At 41.9% G+C, this 19703-nt stretch overlaps 1 protein-coding gene across 3 annotated transcripts in view; it reads right to left on the reverse strand.

Annotated features, from left to right (window-relative positions):
• Positions 1-16669: 16669 nt before the first annotated feature.
• The window catches only part of GGTA1 (glycoprotein alpha-galactosyltransferase 1 (inactive)), a 73949-nt gene continuing 70915 nt past the window's right edge, over positions 16670-19703 (reverse strand). For all 3 annotated transcript variants that reach the window (XM_040225029.1, XM_040225031.1, XM_040225030.1), the window contains one exon: positions 16670-19208. In XM_040225029.1, coding sequence (XP_040080963.1) covers positions 18515-19208 — 694 coding nt within the window. In that variant the 3' untranslated portion in view covers positions 16670-18514. The remainder of the gene's footprint in view (positions 19209-19703) is intronic.

Genomic DNA, 19703 nt, shown 5'->3' on the forward strand with positions numbered 1-19703 from the left:
ATGGCTTTAGGAGGTAGGGCCTTTGGGAGGTGATTAGATCATGAGGATGGAGCCCTCATGAATGTGATTGATGTCCTTGGAAAAGAGACCCCATGGCAGAGACTTTTCTGCTACTGAAGGACACATTGGGAAGATGGCTGTGTATGAACTAGAAAGTGTGTCCTCAACAGACACCAAATCTGTTGGTGCCTTGATCCTAGACTTCTCAACCTCCAGAACTGTGAGAAATTTCTGTAGTTCATAAGCCAACCAGTCTATGGAATTTTGTTAAAGTAGCTTAAAATAGACTAAGACACACACAAGGTGCCAAATACGTTGTTGGTTATAGAGATACAGTAATAAACATGATAAAAATCATTACAATTATGACTGCATGCTACATCAGAAAAAAACAAGTAATTATTTGAGATACAAATGACAGAGAAGTTTGCTTAATAACATTTAAACAATGACATTTGTGGGAATTCCCTGATGGTCCAACGGTTAGGACTCTTCTTTCACTGCCAAAAGCCATGCCAAGCAAAAGAAAAAACAATGAAATTTCCTAATTTCCAATGAAATCTCTCCACTTGCTCAAATATGTGGAGGACAAATACCACACCTAATGTGAGAAGTCACCAATATTAGGGACTTTTTTTTTTTAATGCCACCCATGTAAAAATGGCAGTTTACAACATGTACTAACATTACAGTCATTAATTACATGGTAACTGTCTTGGTAGCTTAACGTTGCTTCTCCATGCACATATGGACTTACAGAAATTACATTACCTTTGATCACATTAGAAACAAAGGACTTTTATGCTGAAGACTATGTTTATGCTAATATATTTGGATATAATTGGGCATATTTGGATCAATATATTTGGATGATGATTCATTCAGGGGGAAAATTTATCACCTTTCTGAATACACTAGATCCTTTACCAACATGAGAATAAAATATCATTAATTTTTTAAAGTTACCTGAAATGATACATTCTCTGAAAGGTCCACAGAAACAATAACAATAATAACAATTGAATTGTTTTCCTTTGGTATCTCATTCTTTCCTGGGAATAAAAAGAAACAGATAAAACTAGATTAAATAAAGCAGAATGTACACAGAGTATGCTGTGTTGACTCCTGCTTCCCCATGACTGAAACTGTAATAAATGAAGTAATAGACATTGGTTGGGGTGGTGTAAGCCACCTCTGATCCTTGGATATCTCCCCGTATGAAAAGGTAAAGTCAGTAGAAACACAATTTGAGCTAGCTTCCCAAAGACTTAGGACATTAGCTGGCCTAAGCTGGCCTTAATACAAGAGATCTTAAAACTTAACGTCTTTTCTAACGTACAAAGGGCTCTTTTCCTACAGAGACGAAAAATATAAAAGCCACTTCCAAGCCTAACTCACAGGGTGAGTGTCAGAGAAAGGGACTGTTATGAAAATACTTAATTGGACTCTAAAAAGTTGTATAGTTATGAAGAAATTAATTATTTTAATTAAACAGTATTATGAAGATCACTCTAAGAAAGGTGATAGGATCAATAACAGCATAAAATATATGCTCTTTCTCAAAAGTATTTGAATATAAAATTGATTCAGATCACTGGCTGGTGGTTAAACTATCATTTTAGATTATTTGTATACTGACCTTGGAATTTGAGCCAAGTTTACAAAACTCCTTTGTGATACTTAATCTAAGAAATCCTCTGTGTACAGAAAAGGAACTTAATATGACTCAATGGTTGACATTAAGGACAAACCCTTACCTTTTGTTTCACAAAGATTACATAGGAATTTTATACAGCTCTTCTCAGAGATAATGTTTATGGTATAGTGGTTTGGGAATTCATGTAGCGAATCCTAAGAGAGTAGACAGTTTTCAGGCAGAACATTTTGAGATTTTTGAAAAATCGTGAATCAGATAACCTAGTATTGGTTCTGTGATGCCCGCCAGTTTGTGTGTTTATTATTTCAGTCTCCTGTGATTGATGATGTCATCAAATTCTCTCTTGATGATGAAAGAATTAGACATTGTACTCTAACAATTCATATGCCAGTAGCTTCTCTTTGTCATTACCAGGGGACTAGCTTTTGTCCAATTAAAAAAACATGACTTAAGTTTCTTTCTTTCCTTGGGGATTTTTTAAAGGTTCATGATACAGTTTTAACTGGTGTATAATTTAAACAGAGTAAAACACGTGCAATATAAGTGTGCAGTTCATTGGATTTGTAACAAATGTACATGTGTATGTAAAAACTTCTTTAAGAACATCTCCATAACCCCAAAACGTTTCCTGTGCCCCATGGAGTTACGACCTTCCCACACCCAGGAAACCAGTTTTCTGATTCTATTACCATAGCTGAGCTAGTCCTGCTATAAAACTTCACGTAAATAGAATTGTTCTGATTCACTTGTTGTATTTGGCTTTTCTCCAAATTTTGCAGCTCACCAATGTTATTGTGTGTATTTCACGCTATACAAAAAGTTAATTCAACGTGAATTACAGATCTAAGCATAAAAGCTAAAGCCACAAGTTTTCTTTAAAAGTTATTTTATTTATTTTTATTGGAGGCTAATTACTTTATAATATTGTAGTGGTTTTGCCATACATTGACAAGAATCAGCCATGGGTGTACATGTGTTCCCCCATCCTGAAACCCCCTCTCCCCTCCCTCCCCATCCCATCCCTCAGGGTTGTCCCAGTGCACTGGCTTTGAGTGCCCTGTTTCATGCATCGAAGTTGGACTGGTGATCTATGTCACATATGGTAATATACAGGTTTCAATGCTATTCTCTCAAATCACCCCACCCTCACTTTCTCCCACAGAGTCCAGAAATCTGTTCTTTATATCTTTGTCTCTTTTGCTGTCTCACATATAGGGTTATTGTTACCATCTTTCTAAATTCCATATATGCGTTAATATACTGTATTGGTGTTTTTCTTTCTGACTTACTTCACTCTGTATAATAGGCTCCAGTTTCATCTACCTCATTAGAACTGGTTCAAATGCATTCTTTTTAATGGCTGAGTAACATTCCATTGTGTATATGTACCACAGACTTCTTATCCATTCATCTGCCGATAGACATCTAGGTTGCTTCCATGTCCTGGCTATTGTAAACAGTGCTGCGATGAACATTGGGGTACACGTGTCTCTTTCATTTCTGGTTTCCTCGGTGTGTATGCCCAGCAGTGGGATTGCTGGGTCGTATGGCAGTTCTAGTTCCAGTTTTTTAAGGAATCTCCACACTGTTCTCCATAGTGGCTGTACTAGTTTGCATTCCCACCAACAGTGTAAGAGGGTTCCCTTTTCTCCACACCCTCTCCAGCATTTATTGTTTGTAGATTTTTTGATAGCAGCCATTCTGACTGGCGTGAGAGGTACCTCATTGTGGTTTTGATTTGCATTTCTCTGATATGAGTGTTGTTGAACATCTTTCCATGTGTTAGCCATCTGTATGTCTTCTTTGGAGAAATGTCTGTTTAGTTCTTTGATCCATTTTTTGATTGAGTCATTTATTTTTCTGGTATTGAGCTGCATGAGCTGCTTGTATATTTTTGAGATTTATTCTTTGTCAGTTGTTTCATTTGCTATTTTCTCCCATTCTGAAGGCTGTCTTTTCACCTTGCTTATAGTTTCCTTCGTTGTGCAAAAGCTTTTAAGTTTAATTAGGTCCCATTTGTTTATTTTTGTTTTTATTTCCATTACTCTCAGAGGTGGGTCATAGAGGATCCTGCTGTGATTTATGTCAGAGAGTATTTTGCTTTTAGAGAAAAACATAGGAGAATATTTTTGTAATTTGGGGGTAGATAAATGTCCCTTAGGTGACAGAAAACACCAGCTGAAAAAATGATAAAGTATACTTCAGCAAAATTAGAAAATCTTTCGCTCATCATAATATACCATTCAAAAAAAGAATAAGGAAGCCATTATTGTTCACCAATGGTTTGCAATTACCTGAAATAATACAAACATGATTCGGGGCTTCCCTGGTAGCTCAAATGGTAAAGAATCTGCCTGCAATGTGGGAAACGCAGATTCACTCCCTGCGTTGGGAAGATCCCCTGGAGAAGGGAATGGCTACCCACTCCCCTATTCTTGCCTGGGAAATGCCATGGACAGAGTATCCTGGAGGGCTACAGTCCATGGGATCTCAAAGAGTTGGACACGACTAAGTGATTAACACTTGGTAAATTGATGCTTTTGAACTGTGGTGCTGGAGAAGACTCTTGAGAGTCCCTTGGACAGCAAGGAGATCAAACCAGTCAATCCTAAAGGAAATCAGTCCTGAATTTTCATTGGAAGGACTGATGCTGAAGCTAAAGTTCCAATATTTTGGCCACCTAATACAAAGAGTCAACTCATTGGAAAAGACCCTGATGCTGGAAAAGATTGAAGGCAAAAGGAGAAGAGGGCGGCAGAGGATGAGATGCTTTGATGGCATCACCTACTCAATGGACATAAATTTGAGCAAATTCCAGGAGATAGTGAAGGACAGGGAAGCCTGGCATGATGCAGTTCATGGGGTCACAAAGAGTTGGACATGACTGAGCAACTAACACTTTCACTTTATACATGATTCATATACAAAATAAAAGCTGTATCAATGTTAGAGATTTTCTGTTGATTTCAGTTTTTCCTAGAAGAAAAAAAGAAGGTGGTGAAGGAGGATAACTAAGTTAAATTAGTGCAGAATTAGAATCTCTTTTGGATCACAACTGAATACGTTATATCAGACTAATGCTCCCATATATTATATAACAGTCATATGTTCTGGGTTAAATTTAAAGAAAAAGTTAAATAAAATTATCAATGTCTGAAGGTAAATGAGAGAGACTAAAAATATGCCAGTCCTTGAAGGGAGGGAAGTGTATTCGGTAAAATTCACGTTTATATAGCTTTTCATTTGAGGTTATCCCTCAACTCACATAGAGCTAGGTGGCTAGAATTCAATAGAAAGACTTGAAGAGTCAGAGGATAGAGTTGTAAAAGAGGCTGAAAAGCATAGGGAAATCCCAGAAAAAGGGATACACAGAATGAGGTACCCCAAAGTTGGCGTAGAAACTCTTACCAAAACCTTGGATGACAATTTAACTGTCCGTGCATAGGAAAGACTTTAGTTTCCCCGGGAAATAGCAACATTTACAAAGCTATAAAAATTGAGTGATTTCAACTGATGCCTCCTGCAGTAGAAATAGGTTTCGGAATTTAGGTCCAGATCAGTTAACTAACTGTCCAAACAAAAATCAGCACTCTACAGAGGGAAATAACAGATCCAGAACTTATACATGCCATCCATAATGCCAGATATATATTTTTAAAAGGTTATTAGGCATGCAAAGAAATAGGAATATGTGACACATACTGACAAGAAATGAACCCCAATATAACTCAAACATTGGAAATGGTAAATAAGGACTTTAAAGCAGCTTTTATTAAAAAAAAAAAAGTTTGAGCATTTAATGGACAACTTGTTAAAAATGAGTGAACAGATAGGAATCAGCAAATGAATGAAAGCAATTAAAAACCAGAACTTTAAAAGTACTATATTTGAAATAAAAGTGTTAGTGGGTGGACTTACAAAGAAATTGAACACTGTAGAAGGAAAGGTCAATGAAATGAAAGGTAGATCAATGTTAATCACCCATTGTGACAAAGAGAGGAAATTAAAATTTACTTATATTATAGTTAAACTGTATTCAGAAGTTATCTTCACTACTCACATAGGGAAGTTTCTGGATTCTCTTTTTGTGAGAACCTCTCCAAGATGGGGGCCATCAGGAGGCAGGTAAAAAGGTGGTGGTGGTGGAACCAGGGGATAGCTCTTTATTTGGGCAAATAGGGTGGTGAGGCATGAATAGGTATAATAATGTTATGAAAACTATTTTAAAGCCCATCTCCATTCAGGAATTGTTTTAGATGGCTTACAGTTAAGAAGGTGTGGTTGCAATAAACAGGGAAACAATATAAGAACAGAAAGAGACATTTATTTAGTCACTCAGGCAGGCATTTTCCCATGGCATTGTTCATCCCAGTCACTACATGAGAATAAATGTTTTACCTTTATTTTTATTTACATTTAAAGTAAAGTACTGATAGGGAGGGACTTAACTTCTGTCATTTTGCTGTTTGCTTGCTATATGCCTTATAGCTTTTTTTGTGTCCCTTACTTCCCACATTACTGTCATCTTTTGTGTTTAGTTGATTTTTCAATAGTGAAGTATTTGAGATGATTTCTCATTTCCTCTTGTTTGCATTCTATAGCTACTGTCTTTGTGGTAATCTTGGGGTTTTCATTTAACATCCTGAAGTAATAGCACTCAAATTAGAGTTTATACAAGCTTGACTTCATAAACACACCAAAGTCATGTCTGACTCTTTGCAACCCCATGGACTGTAGGGGTTGCTCTATCCATGGGATTCTCCAGTCAAGAATACTGGAGTGGGTAGCCAGTCCCTTCTCCAGGGGATCCTCCTGACCCAGGGACTGAACCCCAGTCTCCTGCATTGCAGGCCAATTGTTTCCCATCTGAGACACCAGGGAAGCCCAGACACACCAAAACTCTGTTCCTTTTCAGCTCTGTCCCCAGCCCTTGTGGCAGTTGATGTCATGAAATTACACATCTTTATTTATACACTGCATGCCCCAAAACATAAACTAATAATTCTTTTAAATTTATTAGTCTCTTAAAGTATGTAGAAAACAAAATTTGGAGTTACAAACCAAAGTTATAATAATAATACTAGTTTTTAGACAGGTAATTTAAAAATACATGTATATATATTTATCTGTCTCTTTAATAATGTAGAAAACAAACAAAAGTTATAATAAAACTAGTTTTTAGACAGGTAATTTTAAAATATATATATATGCGTGTGTGTGTGTGTGTCTCTTTAACAATGTAGAAAACAAAAAGTGGAATTACAAGCAGTTGTTACAATACTAGCTTTTATAATTGCCCATATGTGTACTTTTATGCGAACTCTTATTTCTCCATGTAGGTTTGGGTAACTGGCTAATGTCCTTTCATTTCAACCTGCAAGACTCCCTTTTGGCTTTCAAAGCTTCTAATGAAAAATCTGCCAATAATCTTATTGAGGTTCTGTCATATGTGATGAATCACTTCTCTCTTGCTTCTTTCAAGATTTTCCCTTCGTCGTCCAAAAGTTTGATTATCATGTGTCTTGGTGTGGGTCACTTTGAGCCCCTCTTACTTGGACTGTATTGAGCTTCTTGGATGTTTATAGTCATGTCTTTCATCAAACTTGGGGAAGTTTCAGGTGTTATTTTTTCAAATACGTTCTCCTCTCCTGCTGGGGCTCTTCCAATGTATATGTTGCTCAGCTTGCTAGTATCCCGCAGGTCTCCTAAGCTCTGTACACTTTTATGCAATCTTCTTTATTTCAGTTTCTCAGACTCAATAATTTCCACAGTCCTGTTTTCAAGTTCATGGATTCTTTTTTCTATTTCCTCAAACCTGTCTTTGAATCCCTCTAGCAGATTTTTTATTTCTGTTGTAATTTTCAGCTCCTGGATTACTTTTTGGTTTATTTTTAGATCTTCTCTCTATTGACGTTTCCATTTTGTTCATACTTTATTTTTAAATTTTTCCACCTCTTCCTTTAGTTCTTTGGACATCTTTGACAGTTATTTTAGAGTCTTTATCTAGGATATTTTTCATCAAGGCTTTTTTTTTTTTTTTTTTTTAGGAACAGTTGGTATTTGTTTTTTCCTTTGAATGGTCCACACTTTCCTGTTTGCTTGCATGACTTGTGACTTTTTTGTTGTTGTTATTGAAAACTGGACATTTGAATCAAATACTGTGGTAACTCTGGAAAGCAGATTATCCTCTTTCCCCTGCAGTTTGCTGTTTTTTGTTATAGATTTCAATTATTATTTTTGCTTTTTTTGATTGTTGTAGGCTGTCTCTGTGTTAAGAATCAGTCTAACTTATAAACTTAAGGTCTTTGAAGTCTTTTCTGAGCCTTTCCCTGGGTATTCATGGTCACTTACTAATTTCCCTTTATATGTATTGTTTTTGAATGTCCTTGTCTTTAATATCTAGAACCAATGGGAGAAAAAGAAAAAAAAATGAAGGGAGAGGTAATGGTTGTGGACCCTTTAAGTCCCCTGGAAGTCACTTCAGCTGGAAGGGGAGGGACTTGCAGCAATGATGGGAAGCGCATCATTGTTTGCCTCTCTGCACCTCTGTGATCAGAAGCAATCAGAGCACAGACACCCAATATTTGGAAGACAGGGTCCTTTTTGCCCACCCTGGCTTCCGCAAGCTGTGAGTAAGTCACTCCAGGAACACATGCACAGCAGTCTGTCCAATGGCTGGAAGAAGGGGATGAGTGGCTGCTATGTGCCAAGAGCTGAAATCGATTGCAATTAACCTTAATCTGGAGGCTTCCCTGGTGGCTCAGTGGTAAAGAATCTGCTTGTCAATCCTGGAGACTTGGGTTCAGTCCCCGGGTTGAGAAGATCCCCTAGAGAAGGAAATGGCAACCCACTCCAGTATTCTTGCCTGGGAAATTCCATGGACAGAGGAGCTTGGCGGGCTACAGTCCACGGGCCACAAAAGAGTTAGACACAACTTAGTGACTAAACCACTATCACCAACAACCTTAATTTATCATTCAAGCCCTCCCCTGGAAGATGTAAGCCTTCAATACAATCCAGGGTTCCAAAATAGTTACCCCAGAAAATTCTGCCAGTCTAGGAGGAGGGACAGCTTCCCGGTGCTTCACGAAGCTCTTGAAAGTCCCAGTGCCCACCCATACCAACTAAATCGGGATTCCTGGGGTTGGAACCAAGCATCAGTATTAGCTCTCCAGGTAATTCCAGAAAGCAACCAAGTTTGAGAACCAGAATGCAGCTTTAAGTCTCCTACTACTAAAGAGAGACATAACTCCTATGTCTTACTTTGAATTTTGGAGGCAGTGTTCCCACGCATAAGGGTATCCAGCAATCTCCTGCTTGTCTGATAAGTGTAAAAGCAGTGAGCTTCCACTAGAACCTTGGACAGGAGAAAGCACACCAGCTGGTCCATGATTCAGACAGTTGCCCTGCCACTGGACTCTTACGACCTTTAAATTTTACACATTTAAAAGGGTCTGAAGCAAACTGGGATGATGGATGAAGACTGTTGTTAGCCTTGATAGAAAACTTACCAGCAGGGGCCATCTGAATTCTGGAGTAAAGAAATGTCCTCTTGAGCAGGTAACCATCATTCCCTCCTTTTATTTTTATTTTTTCCTTCCTTTGGAAAGATAGGAGTTACTATAATGTTTCCCCCTCTTCCTTCCTTGTCTTTTACTACTAATTCTCATGTGACCTAAATTTACTATTTATTTTACAGATTGCAGAACAGTCAGATGGGCTTTCTAAGGAACCAAAGGCAAAATGATTATTACCTGGAGATAGTAGACTCTGAGAAGCTTGGCCCTCTGACGTTAGCTGTGGATTCTGTGGTCTACTCATCCCTTCCCTGGTGGCTCAGATGGTAAAGAATCTGCCTGGAATGCAAGACACCCAGGTTCAATCCCTGGGTCTGGAAGATCGCCTGGAGAAGGGAATGGCTACCCATGCCAGTATTCTTGCCTGGAGAATTCCATGGACAGAGGAGCCTAGCAGACTACAGTCCACGGGGGTTGCAAAGAGTTGGACACGACTGAGTGACTAACATTTCCACTTTCTGCAATCGATTAGGTGAGGGAGGCTGTGCTAGAATTGTGCACAATGGTTTTGAATCCGGGTAGCAGGGAATAGTTTAGATATTTGGAAAGAACTGATTGACAGCCAGACGGCTATAAGTAAATGTCGTAGACACTTTTAGTGACATCATCGCAGCTCACAACAGCATGTCCTTCTCTGAGAACCACCCCAGAGAGCAATCTATCCTCCAGTAAACCTGCTCCAAGGTGAAACTGCTGAAAGCATGAATGGATGCTATGCCATTTGGCTTTTCTTTTCCAGAAATTTAGAGTTTTGAAGGAAGAAACCTTGAGTCTGGAGATAGTTGGAGCTTGGTCATATCTGCAGACCTTTAGGGGAAGTTCACAGTTTTCAACTCTTGAGGCCCTTGTACTTCCCTGGCTCTTGCTTATGGCCTGGTTGTAGTGACATGCTAGTAAATTTTTACACAATTACTTCCTTAAAAACACACACACACACATGGAAATGGAAAGGAAGAGGATGGAACCCTGATTTCTAGTGTTTGCTGATTTCCATGGTGCAAATATTCCCACTGTGGCCGATATCAAGCTACCGCATGAAGTCACTGAACAGGGAGTAGGGAAGTATTGCACTCAACAGGTTCTCACAAGCAGGTATGAACTGGCCTCAGTGTACCACTATTTGGCTGTCAACTATCCCTTGTATTCAGTAGAACCCTCCAGTAGCCTCCCAGGAACCTCCCTTTGGGATTTAGACAACTCAAGGGGAATGTCAGTCCTTTGCAACGAAAATATCTTTAAAACACCTAGCTATAACCACCTTTTATTCTGAACAGTTTTGTTGTTATTGTTGTTCTTCAGTTGCTAAGTCGTGTCCCACTCTCTGTGACCCCGTGGACTGCAGCATGCCAGGCTTCCCTGTCCTTCACTATCTCCTGGAATTTGCTCAAATTCATGTCCATTGAGTCGGTGATGCCATCCAACCATCTCATCCTCTGCTGCCCTCTTCTGCTCCTGCCTTCAATCTTTCCCAGCATCAAGGTCTTTTCCAGTGAGTTGGCTCTTCACATCAAGTGGCAAAAGTATTGGAATTTCAGCTTCAGCATCAGTCCATCCAGTGAATACTCAGGGTTGATTTCCTTTAGGACTGACTGGTTTGATCTCCTTTCTGTCCAAAGGACTCTCGAGTCTTCTCCAACACCACAATTGCAAAGCATCAATTTACCAAAAGTGTGTTCTAACGTTGGCTGATTTTTCACAGCCACATACTTTAAATATTTATAGCAATCTTCATTTCTATGCAAAATTCATATATATTTCTACAAATATGCAGTTCTCTCCAGGTTCAGAAAAGAATGTTTTTAAACATCTTTAGTGTTTTCATCAGCAGCAGTTGCCTAGGATTAAGTGTTGTCTTTGGAAATTCCTGCCCTCTGGTGTCCAGTATGGGGAACTACTGTCATCTTAGCTGTGAATGTTCATTTCATTTCAGTTCAGTCGCTCAGTCGTGTCTGACTATTTGCGACCCCATGAATCGCAGCACACCAGGCCTCCCTGTCCATCCCCAACTCCCGGAGTTCACTCAGAGTCGCGTCCATCGAGTCAGTGATGCCATCCAGTCATCTCATCCTCTGTCGTCCCCTTCTCCTCCTGCCCCCAATCCCTCCCAGCATCAGAGTCTTTTCCAATGAGTCAACTCTTCGCATGAGGTGCCCAAAGTACTGGAGTTTCAGCTTTAGCATCATTTCTTCCAAAGAAATCCCAGGGCTGATCTCCTTCAGAATGGACTGGTTGGATCTCCTTGCAGTCCAAGGGACTCTCAAGAGTCTTCTCCAACACCACAGTTCAAAAGCATCAATTCTTCAGAGCTCAGCCTTCTTCACAGTCCAACTCTCACATCCATACATGACCACAGGAAAAACCATAGCCTTGACTAGACGGACCTTAGTCGGCAAAGTAATGTCTCTGCTTTTGAATATGCTATCTAGGTTGCTCATAACTTTTCTTCCAAGGAGTAAGCGTCTTTTAATTTCCTGGCTGCAGTCACCATCTGCAGTGATTTTGGAGCCCCCAAAAATAAAGTGTGACACTGTTTCCACTGTTTCCCCATCTATTTCCTATGAAGTGATGGGACCAGATGCCATGATCTTCGTTTTCTGAATGTTGAGCTCTAAGCCAACTTTTTCACTCTCCACTTTCATCAAGAGGCTCTTTAGTTCTTCTTACTTTCTGCCGTCTGCATATCTGAGTTAATGATATTTCTCCCGGCAATCTTGATTCCAGCTTGTGTTTCTTCCAGTCCAGCATTTCTCATGATGTACTCTGCATATAAGTTAAATAATGTCAACATTCACTCTTTCCATCTCTTGTTTGACCACTTCCAATTTGCCTTGATTCATGGACCTGACATTCCAGGTTCCTATGCAATATTGCTCTTTACAGCATTGGACCTTGCTTCTATCACCAGTCACATCCACAGCTGGGTATTGTTTTTGCTTTGGCTCCATCCCTTCATTCTTTCTGGAGTTATTTCTCCACTGATCTCCAGTAGCGTGTTGGGTACCTACTGACCTGGGGAGTTCCTCTTTCAGTATCCTATCATTTTGCCTTTTCATACTGTTCATGGGAACTCAAGGCAAGAATACTGAAGTGGTTTGCCATTCCCTTCTCCAGTGGACCACATTCTGTCAGACCTCTCCACCATGACCCAACAGTCTTGGGTGCCCTGCGGGCATGGCTTAGTTTCATTGAGTTAGACAAGGCTGTGGTCCCAGTGTGATTAGATTGACTAGTTTTCTGTGAGTATGGTTTCAGTGTGTCTGCCCTCTGATGCCCTCTTGCCACACCTACCATCTTACTTGGATTTCTCTTACCTTGGGCGTGGGATATCTCTTCGCGGCTGCTCCAGCAAAGTGCAGCCGCTGCTCCTTACCTTGGACGAGGGGTATCTCCTCACTGCCGCCCTTCCTGACCTTCAACATGGGATAGCTCCTCTAGGCCCTCCTGCACCCGCGCAGCCACTGCTCCTTGGACGTGGGGTTGCTTTTCCCTGCCACCACCCCCGACCTCAGACGCAGGGTAGCTCCTCTTGGCCACTGCCCCTGACCTCGGACGCGGGGTAACTCCTCTTGGCTGCTGCCCTTCGGGCATGGGGTCCTCCCAGCTTCTGCCCCTGATCTCAGACGTGGGGTAGCTCCTCTCGGCCGTGCTTAGTGCACCGGTCGCAGCCAGCTGTGAATGCTACCGGGAACTAAGAACAGATGAATTGGAAGCTTTTGGTACCGATCAGGGAGTATTCCCTGGGTATAGACAGGTGGGTATTGTGCATATTGGCTCCCCATGTTTCTTTCTTAATGAAGTTCAAGGGAATTTAACACCAGATTTTTCCAGCTCATCAGGATTGACATTTGGAATCAGGTAATGCTTTGTTGTGAGGGCTGCCCTGTGCCTGTAGGATGTTGAGGAGCATCCCTGGCCTCTGCCCACGATATGCGCATAGCAACCCTCCCCCTACAAATCGTACAACCAATAAGATCTTAAGACACTGCCAAATATCCCAGGAGTTGGTGCAGGAGTGGGTGTGAGTGGTGGTGATTGTACAAAATCATCCTGCCTGAGAACCGCTGTTCTACTCTGATGGAGGAAGTTTGTCCCCTGCATCACTGACCTCGAGCAACACTCAACCCAGAGCTGCAGGTTACAGCCTGAAGCTCTAGAAGAAATAATTCCAGGTACCAGATAGAAAGGGCTTCTCCAGTGGCTCAGATGGTAAATAATCTGCCTGCAATGCAGACCAGGGTTTTATCTCTGAGTCAGGAAGATCCCCTGGAGAAAGGAATGGCTACCCACTCCAGTATTCTTGCCTGGAGAATCCCATGGACAGAGGAGCCTGCTGGGCGACAGTCCATGGGGTCACAAAGAGTTGGAGAGTTGGACACGACAGAGAGACTATCACCTCCCACTCTGACCAGGTAGAAAAGTATCTATTTTGTAGTAGGACACAGAGTCCACAATCAAAAACATTTTTCTTGATTGCAAAAAAGCACTTCTTGTGAGGCATGACGCGAGTGGAGGTGATGATTCCTTTATTCACCCATCTAATAGACACTCTTTTAGCAGTGTCTGTGAGCCAGGTGATGTCATGGGTGCTGGAGTTCACGGAAAGGCAGACTTTAAGGAACTAATAATTCTAGAAGGGTTCGTTCAATGGGGATATTTTTAGTTCTAAGAGAAACCCGATTCCAAGTGTCTTAATGATGGGACTTTGTTGGCTCACACATTCAAGAGCCCACAGGCCATGCAGGCTCTAGATAAGGCTGGAGCCCCTGGCTCAGGGCTGTCATGGAGGACTGCGGTTCCTTCAGTGTCTCTGCTCCTAGGAGCCTATTGTCAATTTCATCCTAAGGCTGACCTACCTTGTGGTCCCCGAAAGTGTTGCAAGCATGCTAAGTCTCTTCAGTCGAGTACAACTCTATATGACTTTATGGACTGTCGCCCACCGGGCTCCTCTGTCCTTGGGATTCTCCAGGGAAGAATACTGGAGTGGGTTGCCATTTCCTCCTCCAGGGAATCTTCCCAACTCAAAGGTCAAACCCGAGTCTCTTATGTTTACCTGCACTGGCAGGCGGGTTCTTTACCACTAGCGCCACCTGGGAAGCCAGACGTGTTAGCAGCTTCTAATGTCATCAGTATCATCCTAATGCATCCACATTTCCAGTAAAAGGCCTGAGATTCAACTTGATTGGACTAGTTTAGATCATCTGCCCACCGGTTGGGGTGGGGGGGAGGGAAAATGTTGATTAGCTTAGTCTGGGTCATTTGGTCCAACCATGGCATTAGTTGCCATAGAAACCACATAGACTCTACAAAGGAGATAAAGCAAGAAAGAAAGGCACAGATGCTGGGCAAATGTGCAGCTCCCAACCAGCCAAAGCCCTTTCAAGCTCTTCGCTGCTTTTCACACAGGTTCTCCTATGAGATTTCATCCAGGGTCTCCCTAAAAGCCTCAAAATAGTCCTCTGTGCTTCATACCTGCTGTTCCTCCCTCTGAAACCTCATTCCATTTCCACTTCTCAGTGATCCCTTTCTCTTCTCTCAATGCTTAATTCAGAAGCAGCCCCTCTGAGACTGTTTCCACCTCCGAGACCTTCCCTCCTCTGTACCCTCTCAGCCTTTGAACTTCCCTAAGCCTCGTATCACTCAGGTTCTGTTTGACAACTTTCCAGCCAGGCTCCAGGATGAGTTTAGACCTACTGTCCATCTGTGAAGTTTGAGTCTACTAAGTTCTCTTTCTTTAATGCTAGTACAAGAATTGAAAGGTCTTGGTGGTGATTCCTTGATGCCCTCAGTTTCAAAAACAAAATGGTTAAAGTGTGTGTGTGCGTGTGTGTGTGTGTGTTTGAAAGAGAAAGACTTGAGCTGTGGAAAGAACAAAGGATTTAGAGTCAGACAGTGCTGGGCTTGAATCCCTGAGACTTGACCAGTACATCCCCACTTACCCTAACTTTCTCTCTTTAAAAGGTATGCATCATTTATTATGTTTTCATGCCTTCTATGGTATTTCACACTTGTGAGTATGCTACATGCCTGTGTTATTCATGTACATAAGGTACATTTAGTAACTGGTGATTTAATAGATTCTTAGAACTGTAAACATTGCCACAGCTATCAGTAAATTACATGGTGACTTTTGGCTGAGAGGAAAAAATGAGTCGTTACAAGACAGACAAGCAATGACAGCCCCTTCCAGCCTTACAGAAACTTCTTTCTCTCCAGCTTCATGGGATCCCCAAAGTGGAAGAAGAAGGCATGGCTGTCCCTTTCACCTGCCCCTTCACCTAGCTTTGCCCTCCAAGGCAAAATGCCTTGGCATAACAGCTTCTGTGTGCCCATGGGGCTTATAGGGGTCCTGCAGGCACAACCTAAAGTTAAGAATGATCACAGAGTCTTTTATTTATTTTTACATGATACATTTAAACTAATTTAATGCCCTTGGGGCAGGTTTCGGTGTCCCAGGTGGCACTAGTGGTAAGGAACCTGCCTGTCAGTGAAGGAGATGTAAGAGACGTGGGTTCATTCTCTGGGTTTGGAAGATCCCCTGGAGGAGGGCATGGCAACTCACTCCAGTATTCTTGCCAGGAGAATCTCATGGACAGAGGAGTCTGGCAGGCTACAGTCCACAGGGTCACAAAGAGCTGGACACAACTGAAGCGCCTTAACACGCATGCATGCACGGGGCAGGTTTAGTGCAGAAACAGTGGGAAGTGGTGTGAGCCTAGGAGCATACCTAGTTTTTAAAATATTAATTCTTACAGCAAAAATTCCCCTTTATTAGATTCTTCCATAAAGCATGTTCCCTGATAGTAAATGTGGCCCTCTGTGTCGGGGGGGGCCACTTGAGCCGGAAGTGGCTCAACACATTTATCCTTGTCAGCTTCTCTGATGTGAGCTACAGCTCAGATGCTTTCTATCTGTGTGGTCTAACCTTTCTGAACCTCACTTTGCTCATCTGCAAAATGACAATAAGTCTCTACTATGAGGGAATCATGCCCTCTTGTATATCCCATGCACCACATTACATCAGCCTGCTCTACTTTGACTTTGTATTCATAACAAACACACCCACCCAGTCGTGCTAGAAATTCAGCAAGTCTCCCTTGGCCAGATATATTCTGCAGAGGTCAGGACTAGTAACCACCAGAAATGGTTATGGCATGGTTTTCTCCCTTTGCCCTCTTGCCCACCCTGACCTTCATGGGCAAGCCTAATCCTACTAGCACTTAGTTACTTCAGTGCATCACTTTGGGAATCTCTATATGAGCAGTCATTGTTATAAAAATTAGCAAATCTCAAACATGTTCTATCTTTGTAACAGTGCACACATTTTTTAGAAGGACCCAATGACTTTCTGAAGTCTAAGTATTTAAAATTCTGTTACTGACAGTCCTGAACATCTTTGAGAGAAAATGCACAATCCATGACAAAGACCAGAATATATTGAGAAAATAATTTATTTAATTGTAAATCAGGAATTTTATTTTAGCTTTTTAACATTGAACTATTGATTTTTGAGTTTGTCCATTTGGATTTTACATTTAAGTGAATTTTTAAAAAAATCAAGATCCTTTCAAAAGGAAACTTCATTCCTTTTCTCTGATCTTTGAAGAAACGTCATTTCTTTGCTTTCAGACTTAAACCATGAACTCTCCTTAGTCCAGAATGGATTCCCCAAAACTTGAATTATACAAAAGCAAGAGTCCTAACTGACCTTTGATCTCCCTTTTCTTTTACAAGCCCAATTCTTCAGGATTTTTGTTGGTTTTCTTTTGTTTTACTGGGTTGTGAAAAATTTTGGCAAGAACGGAAGAGTAGGAGGCACAGTAAAACAGTAGAGAAAATGGAGGTTTCATTTAATCAAAGACACCCACACTGCTGAGCATCAAGCCAGGGAGGCGGCTCTTTAAGTCAGTCGCTTGAAAATGTAAAGCAATGACATAAACTGGAACATGAGCAAAATATAAACATGCCTGCATATATAAATGTTGCCTCCTTTCTCCCTTTCCACTGACTTGCTTAACTTTAAATAATATATAAAATTTCATAGCTTCTCTCACAGAAAGGAATTGAATGGTAAGGTGTTCAGTCACAAGGACTGGATCTCCCATCACCACCCCTCTACTTTTGACATAAAATCAACTAACCATTTTATTAAACACGTCTGGTTGTTATACTTCAGTAGTGCAGATGGGGCAAGGGGATACGAGAGGTTCCTTGATGTCAGCCCTGCAACGTGGGGCTTGTTGGGCTGAGGGTTAGGGCAGATGGTGGCAGGAGTTGCCGACAACTGACTGTCATGAAGCCCAGGTCTGGGAAATGGAACCCCTGGCAATTCTCTCCAGTCCCCTGCAGGATTTTGTTTCCTCGGACACCACCCACTTCCTCTGGCCAAGGATCTGAAGACTCAAGTTCCAGAGTCCAGCATACTGAATATGACTTGGCCAAAACAAGAAGCATCTTACAACACTGCTCTGGCCATCATGATGGTTGAGTTGACTGGAGACCACCCACACTGCCTGGATCCGTGTGGTATTTATATGCCAACCGCATGCCCGGTGCCCCTCAGAGAAGGCAATGCCCCACAGGGATCAGCTCCCTGCCTTTCTACTCTCTCTTTGCTTATTTCATGGCCAACTTACTTGGAGGCTTTGTTTTCATTTTGTGCTGAGCACCCACTGACTCACTCAGATTGCCTGTGACTCCCAACATCTTCACCGTATGTACTGGGGATCTTGACTAGTCTTGGCACAGAAGCCAATATCCTGATAAGGAAAGGACATTGACTAAACCATTTGAGGATCGCCAAGGTAGACTATGTCCTACCAAGAGTTCCCCTGCTGCAAAAGCAACTCTGTGTTGCTTCAGACCCAGCAGAGGCAGGAAGACACTGAAATCAAGAGGACAGCCCCTCACAATCATTATCTTGTTGCCAAACACTTCCCTTTGCATACTTCTCTCCAGTAAGTCAATTGGCACATGTAGAATGTTTCTGGCTTTTTCTTTGTCTATGACAATTTTTTTTTTTTTTTTTGGTTCAACTGATAGTGTATCCATTCCCCTCCCCCACAACTGAGAATAGGTAAGAAATCACTGAGAATTTACATCCGATTACCACAGGTTCATTCTCCCATTTTACAAGGCTCAAAGTCACAAGGAGAAATAATATGTACTTGCTGTGTTGGCCTTTTGTTAGTATTTTTTTTTTTAAGTTAAAATTAAGTGTTACTTTTCTGAGGAAGTAGCCAGAATAATACTCTCTCAAATTCAAAAATGTACTGGCACAAAGTCAGACGTTATTTCTAACCACATTATACTCTTTTGTCTGCCAAGACATCTTGACAAGCTTAATATCCGCAGGTAGGCCTATATGATAATCCCAGCAGTATTCTGGGGATAAGATTTTAGTGGGTTTGTTGAGAAGGAAATACTTGTTTAGATGGCTTTCATCATGCCATTGGGCTTCTATGTCATTTTTCTTGTCCTTGAGGATTCCTTTGAAGCATTCCTGGGTGATGTTAAGGACCTGAGTGGGTGTTCCCCCAAAAATGGCTGCGTGGTAATAAAAATCCCCTTCGCCAAAGGGAATGTATGCCGCAGACTCCTTGCGCCTCTCGTAGGTGAACTCGTCGGGATCGGCCTTGTACCACCAGGCCTGTAGCTGGGCCACCGACTCCCCCAGGGTCTCCACCCCGAACTTGTCTTGGAAGACCTGGTCCACGTCCATGCAGAAGAGGAAGTCCACCTCGTGCTGGATATGGGCCACGATGTGCTCCCCGATGGTTTTCATGCGCATCATGCTGATGTCCTGCCACCTCCTCTCAGGCTTGATCTCAAACACTTTGAAGGAGCGCAGAGGACCCAGCTCTATCAAAGGCATCCTGGAGACATCATCCACCAGGACGTAGAAGATGACTCGGTGGCCAACCATGAAGTGCTTATTCGCAGAAGTTAAGAACTCCTCCAAGTAATGCTCGATGTATCTGAAACAAAGAAGAATGGCATAAATGTAACCCCTGGGATTTCTGCAGGCTTCTCCGGCGGGTCAGTGGGAAAGACCCGGCCTGCAATGCAGGAGACGAGGGAGACAAGGGAGATGCGGGTTCGAACACTGGGAAGATTCCCCTGGAGAAGGAAATGGAAACCCACTCCAGTATTCTTGCCTGGAAAATTCCATGGACGGAGGAGCCTGGCAGGCTACAGCCCATAGGGGTCTCAAAGAGTCGGACATGACTGAGCAAGTGAACACACACAGTGGGATTTGCTGTACTATTATTTCTGGCCACTCTCCACCATACAGTCACTCAACTTTGAGGAGGTAAAGTGACTCACCTGACGATTCTGAAAGGTGACTGGGCAGGCCAGCCCCTCCTCTCTCACTCTTGGAAGCCAGTCAGGTGGAGAGAACATGTATTCTCAACTGCTCTGGGCCCTGCAGTGTGGCTAAATGATTCAGGCCCTTCTCCAACATCCAGACA

Source organism: Oryx dammah, unplaced genomic scaffold (genome assembly GCF_014754425.2).
Source record: "Oryx dammah isolate SB20612 unplaced genomic scaffold, SCBI_Odam_1.1 HiC_scaffold_25, whole genome shotgun sequence".
In the NCBI taxonomy this organism is placed as follows: domain Eukaryota; kingdom Metazoa; phylum Chordata; class Mammalia; order Artiodactyla; family Bovidae; genus Oryx; species Oryx dammah.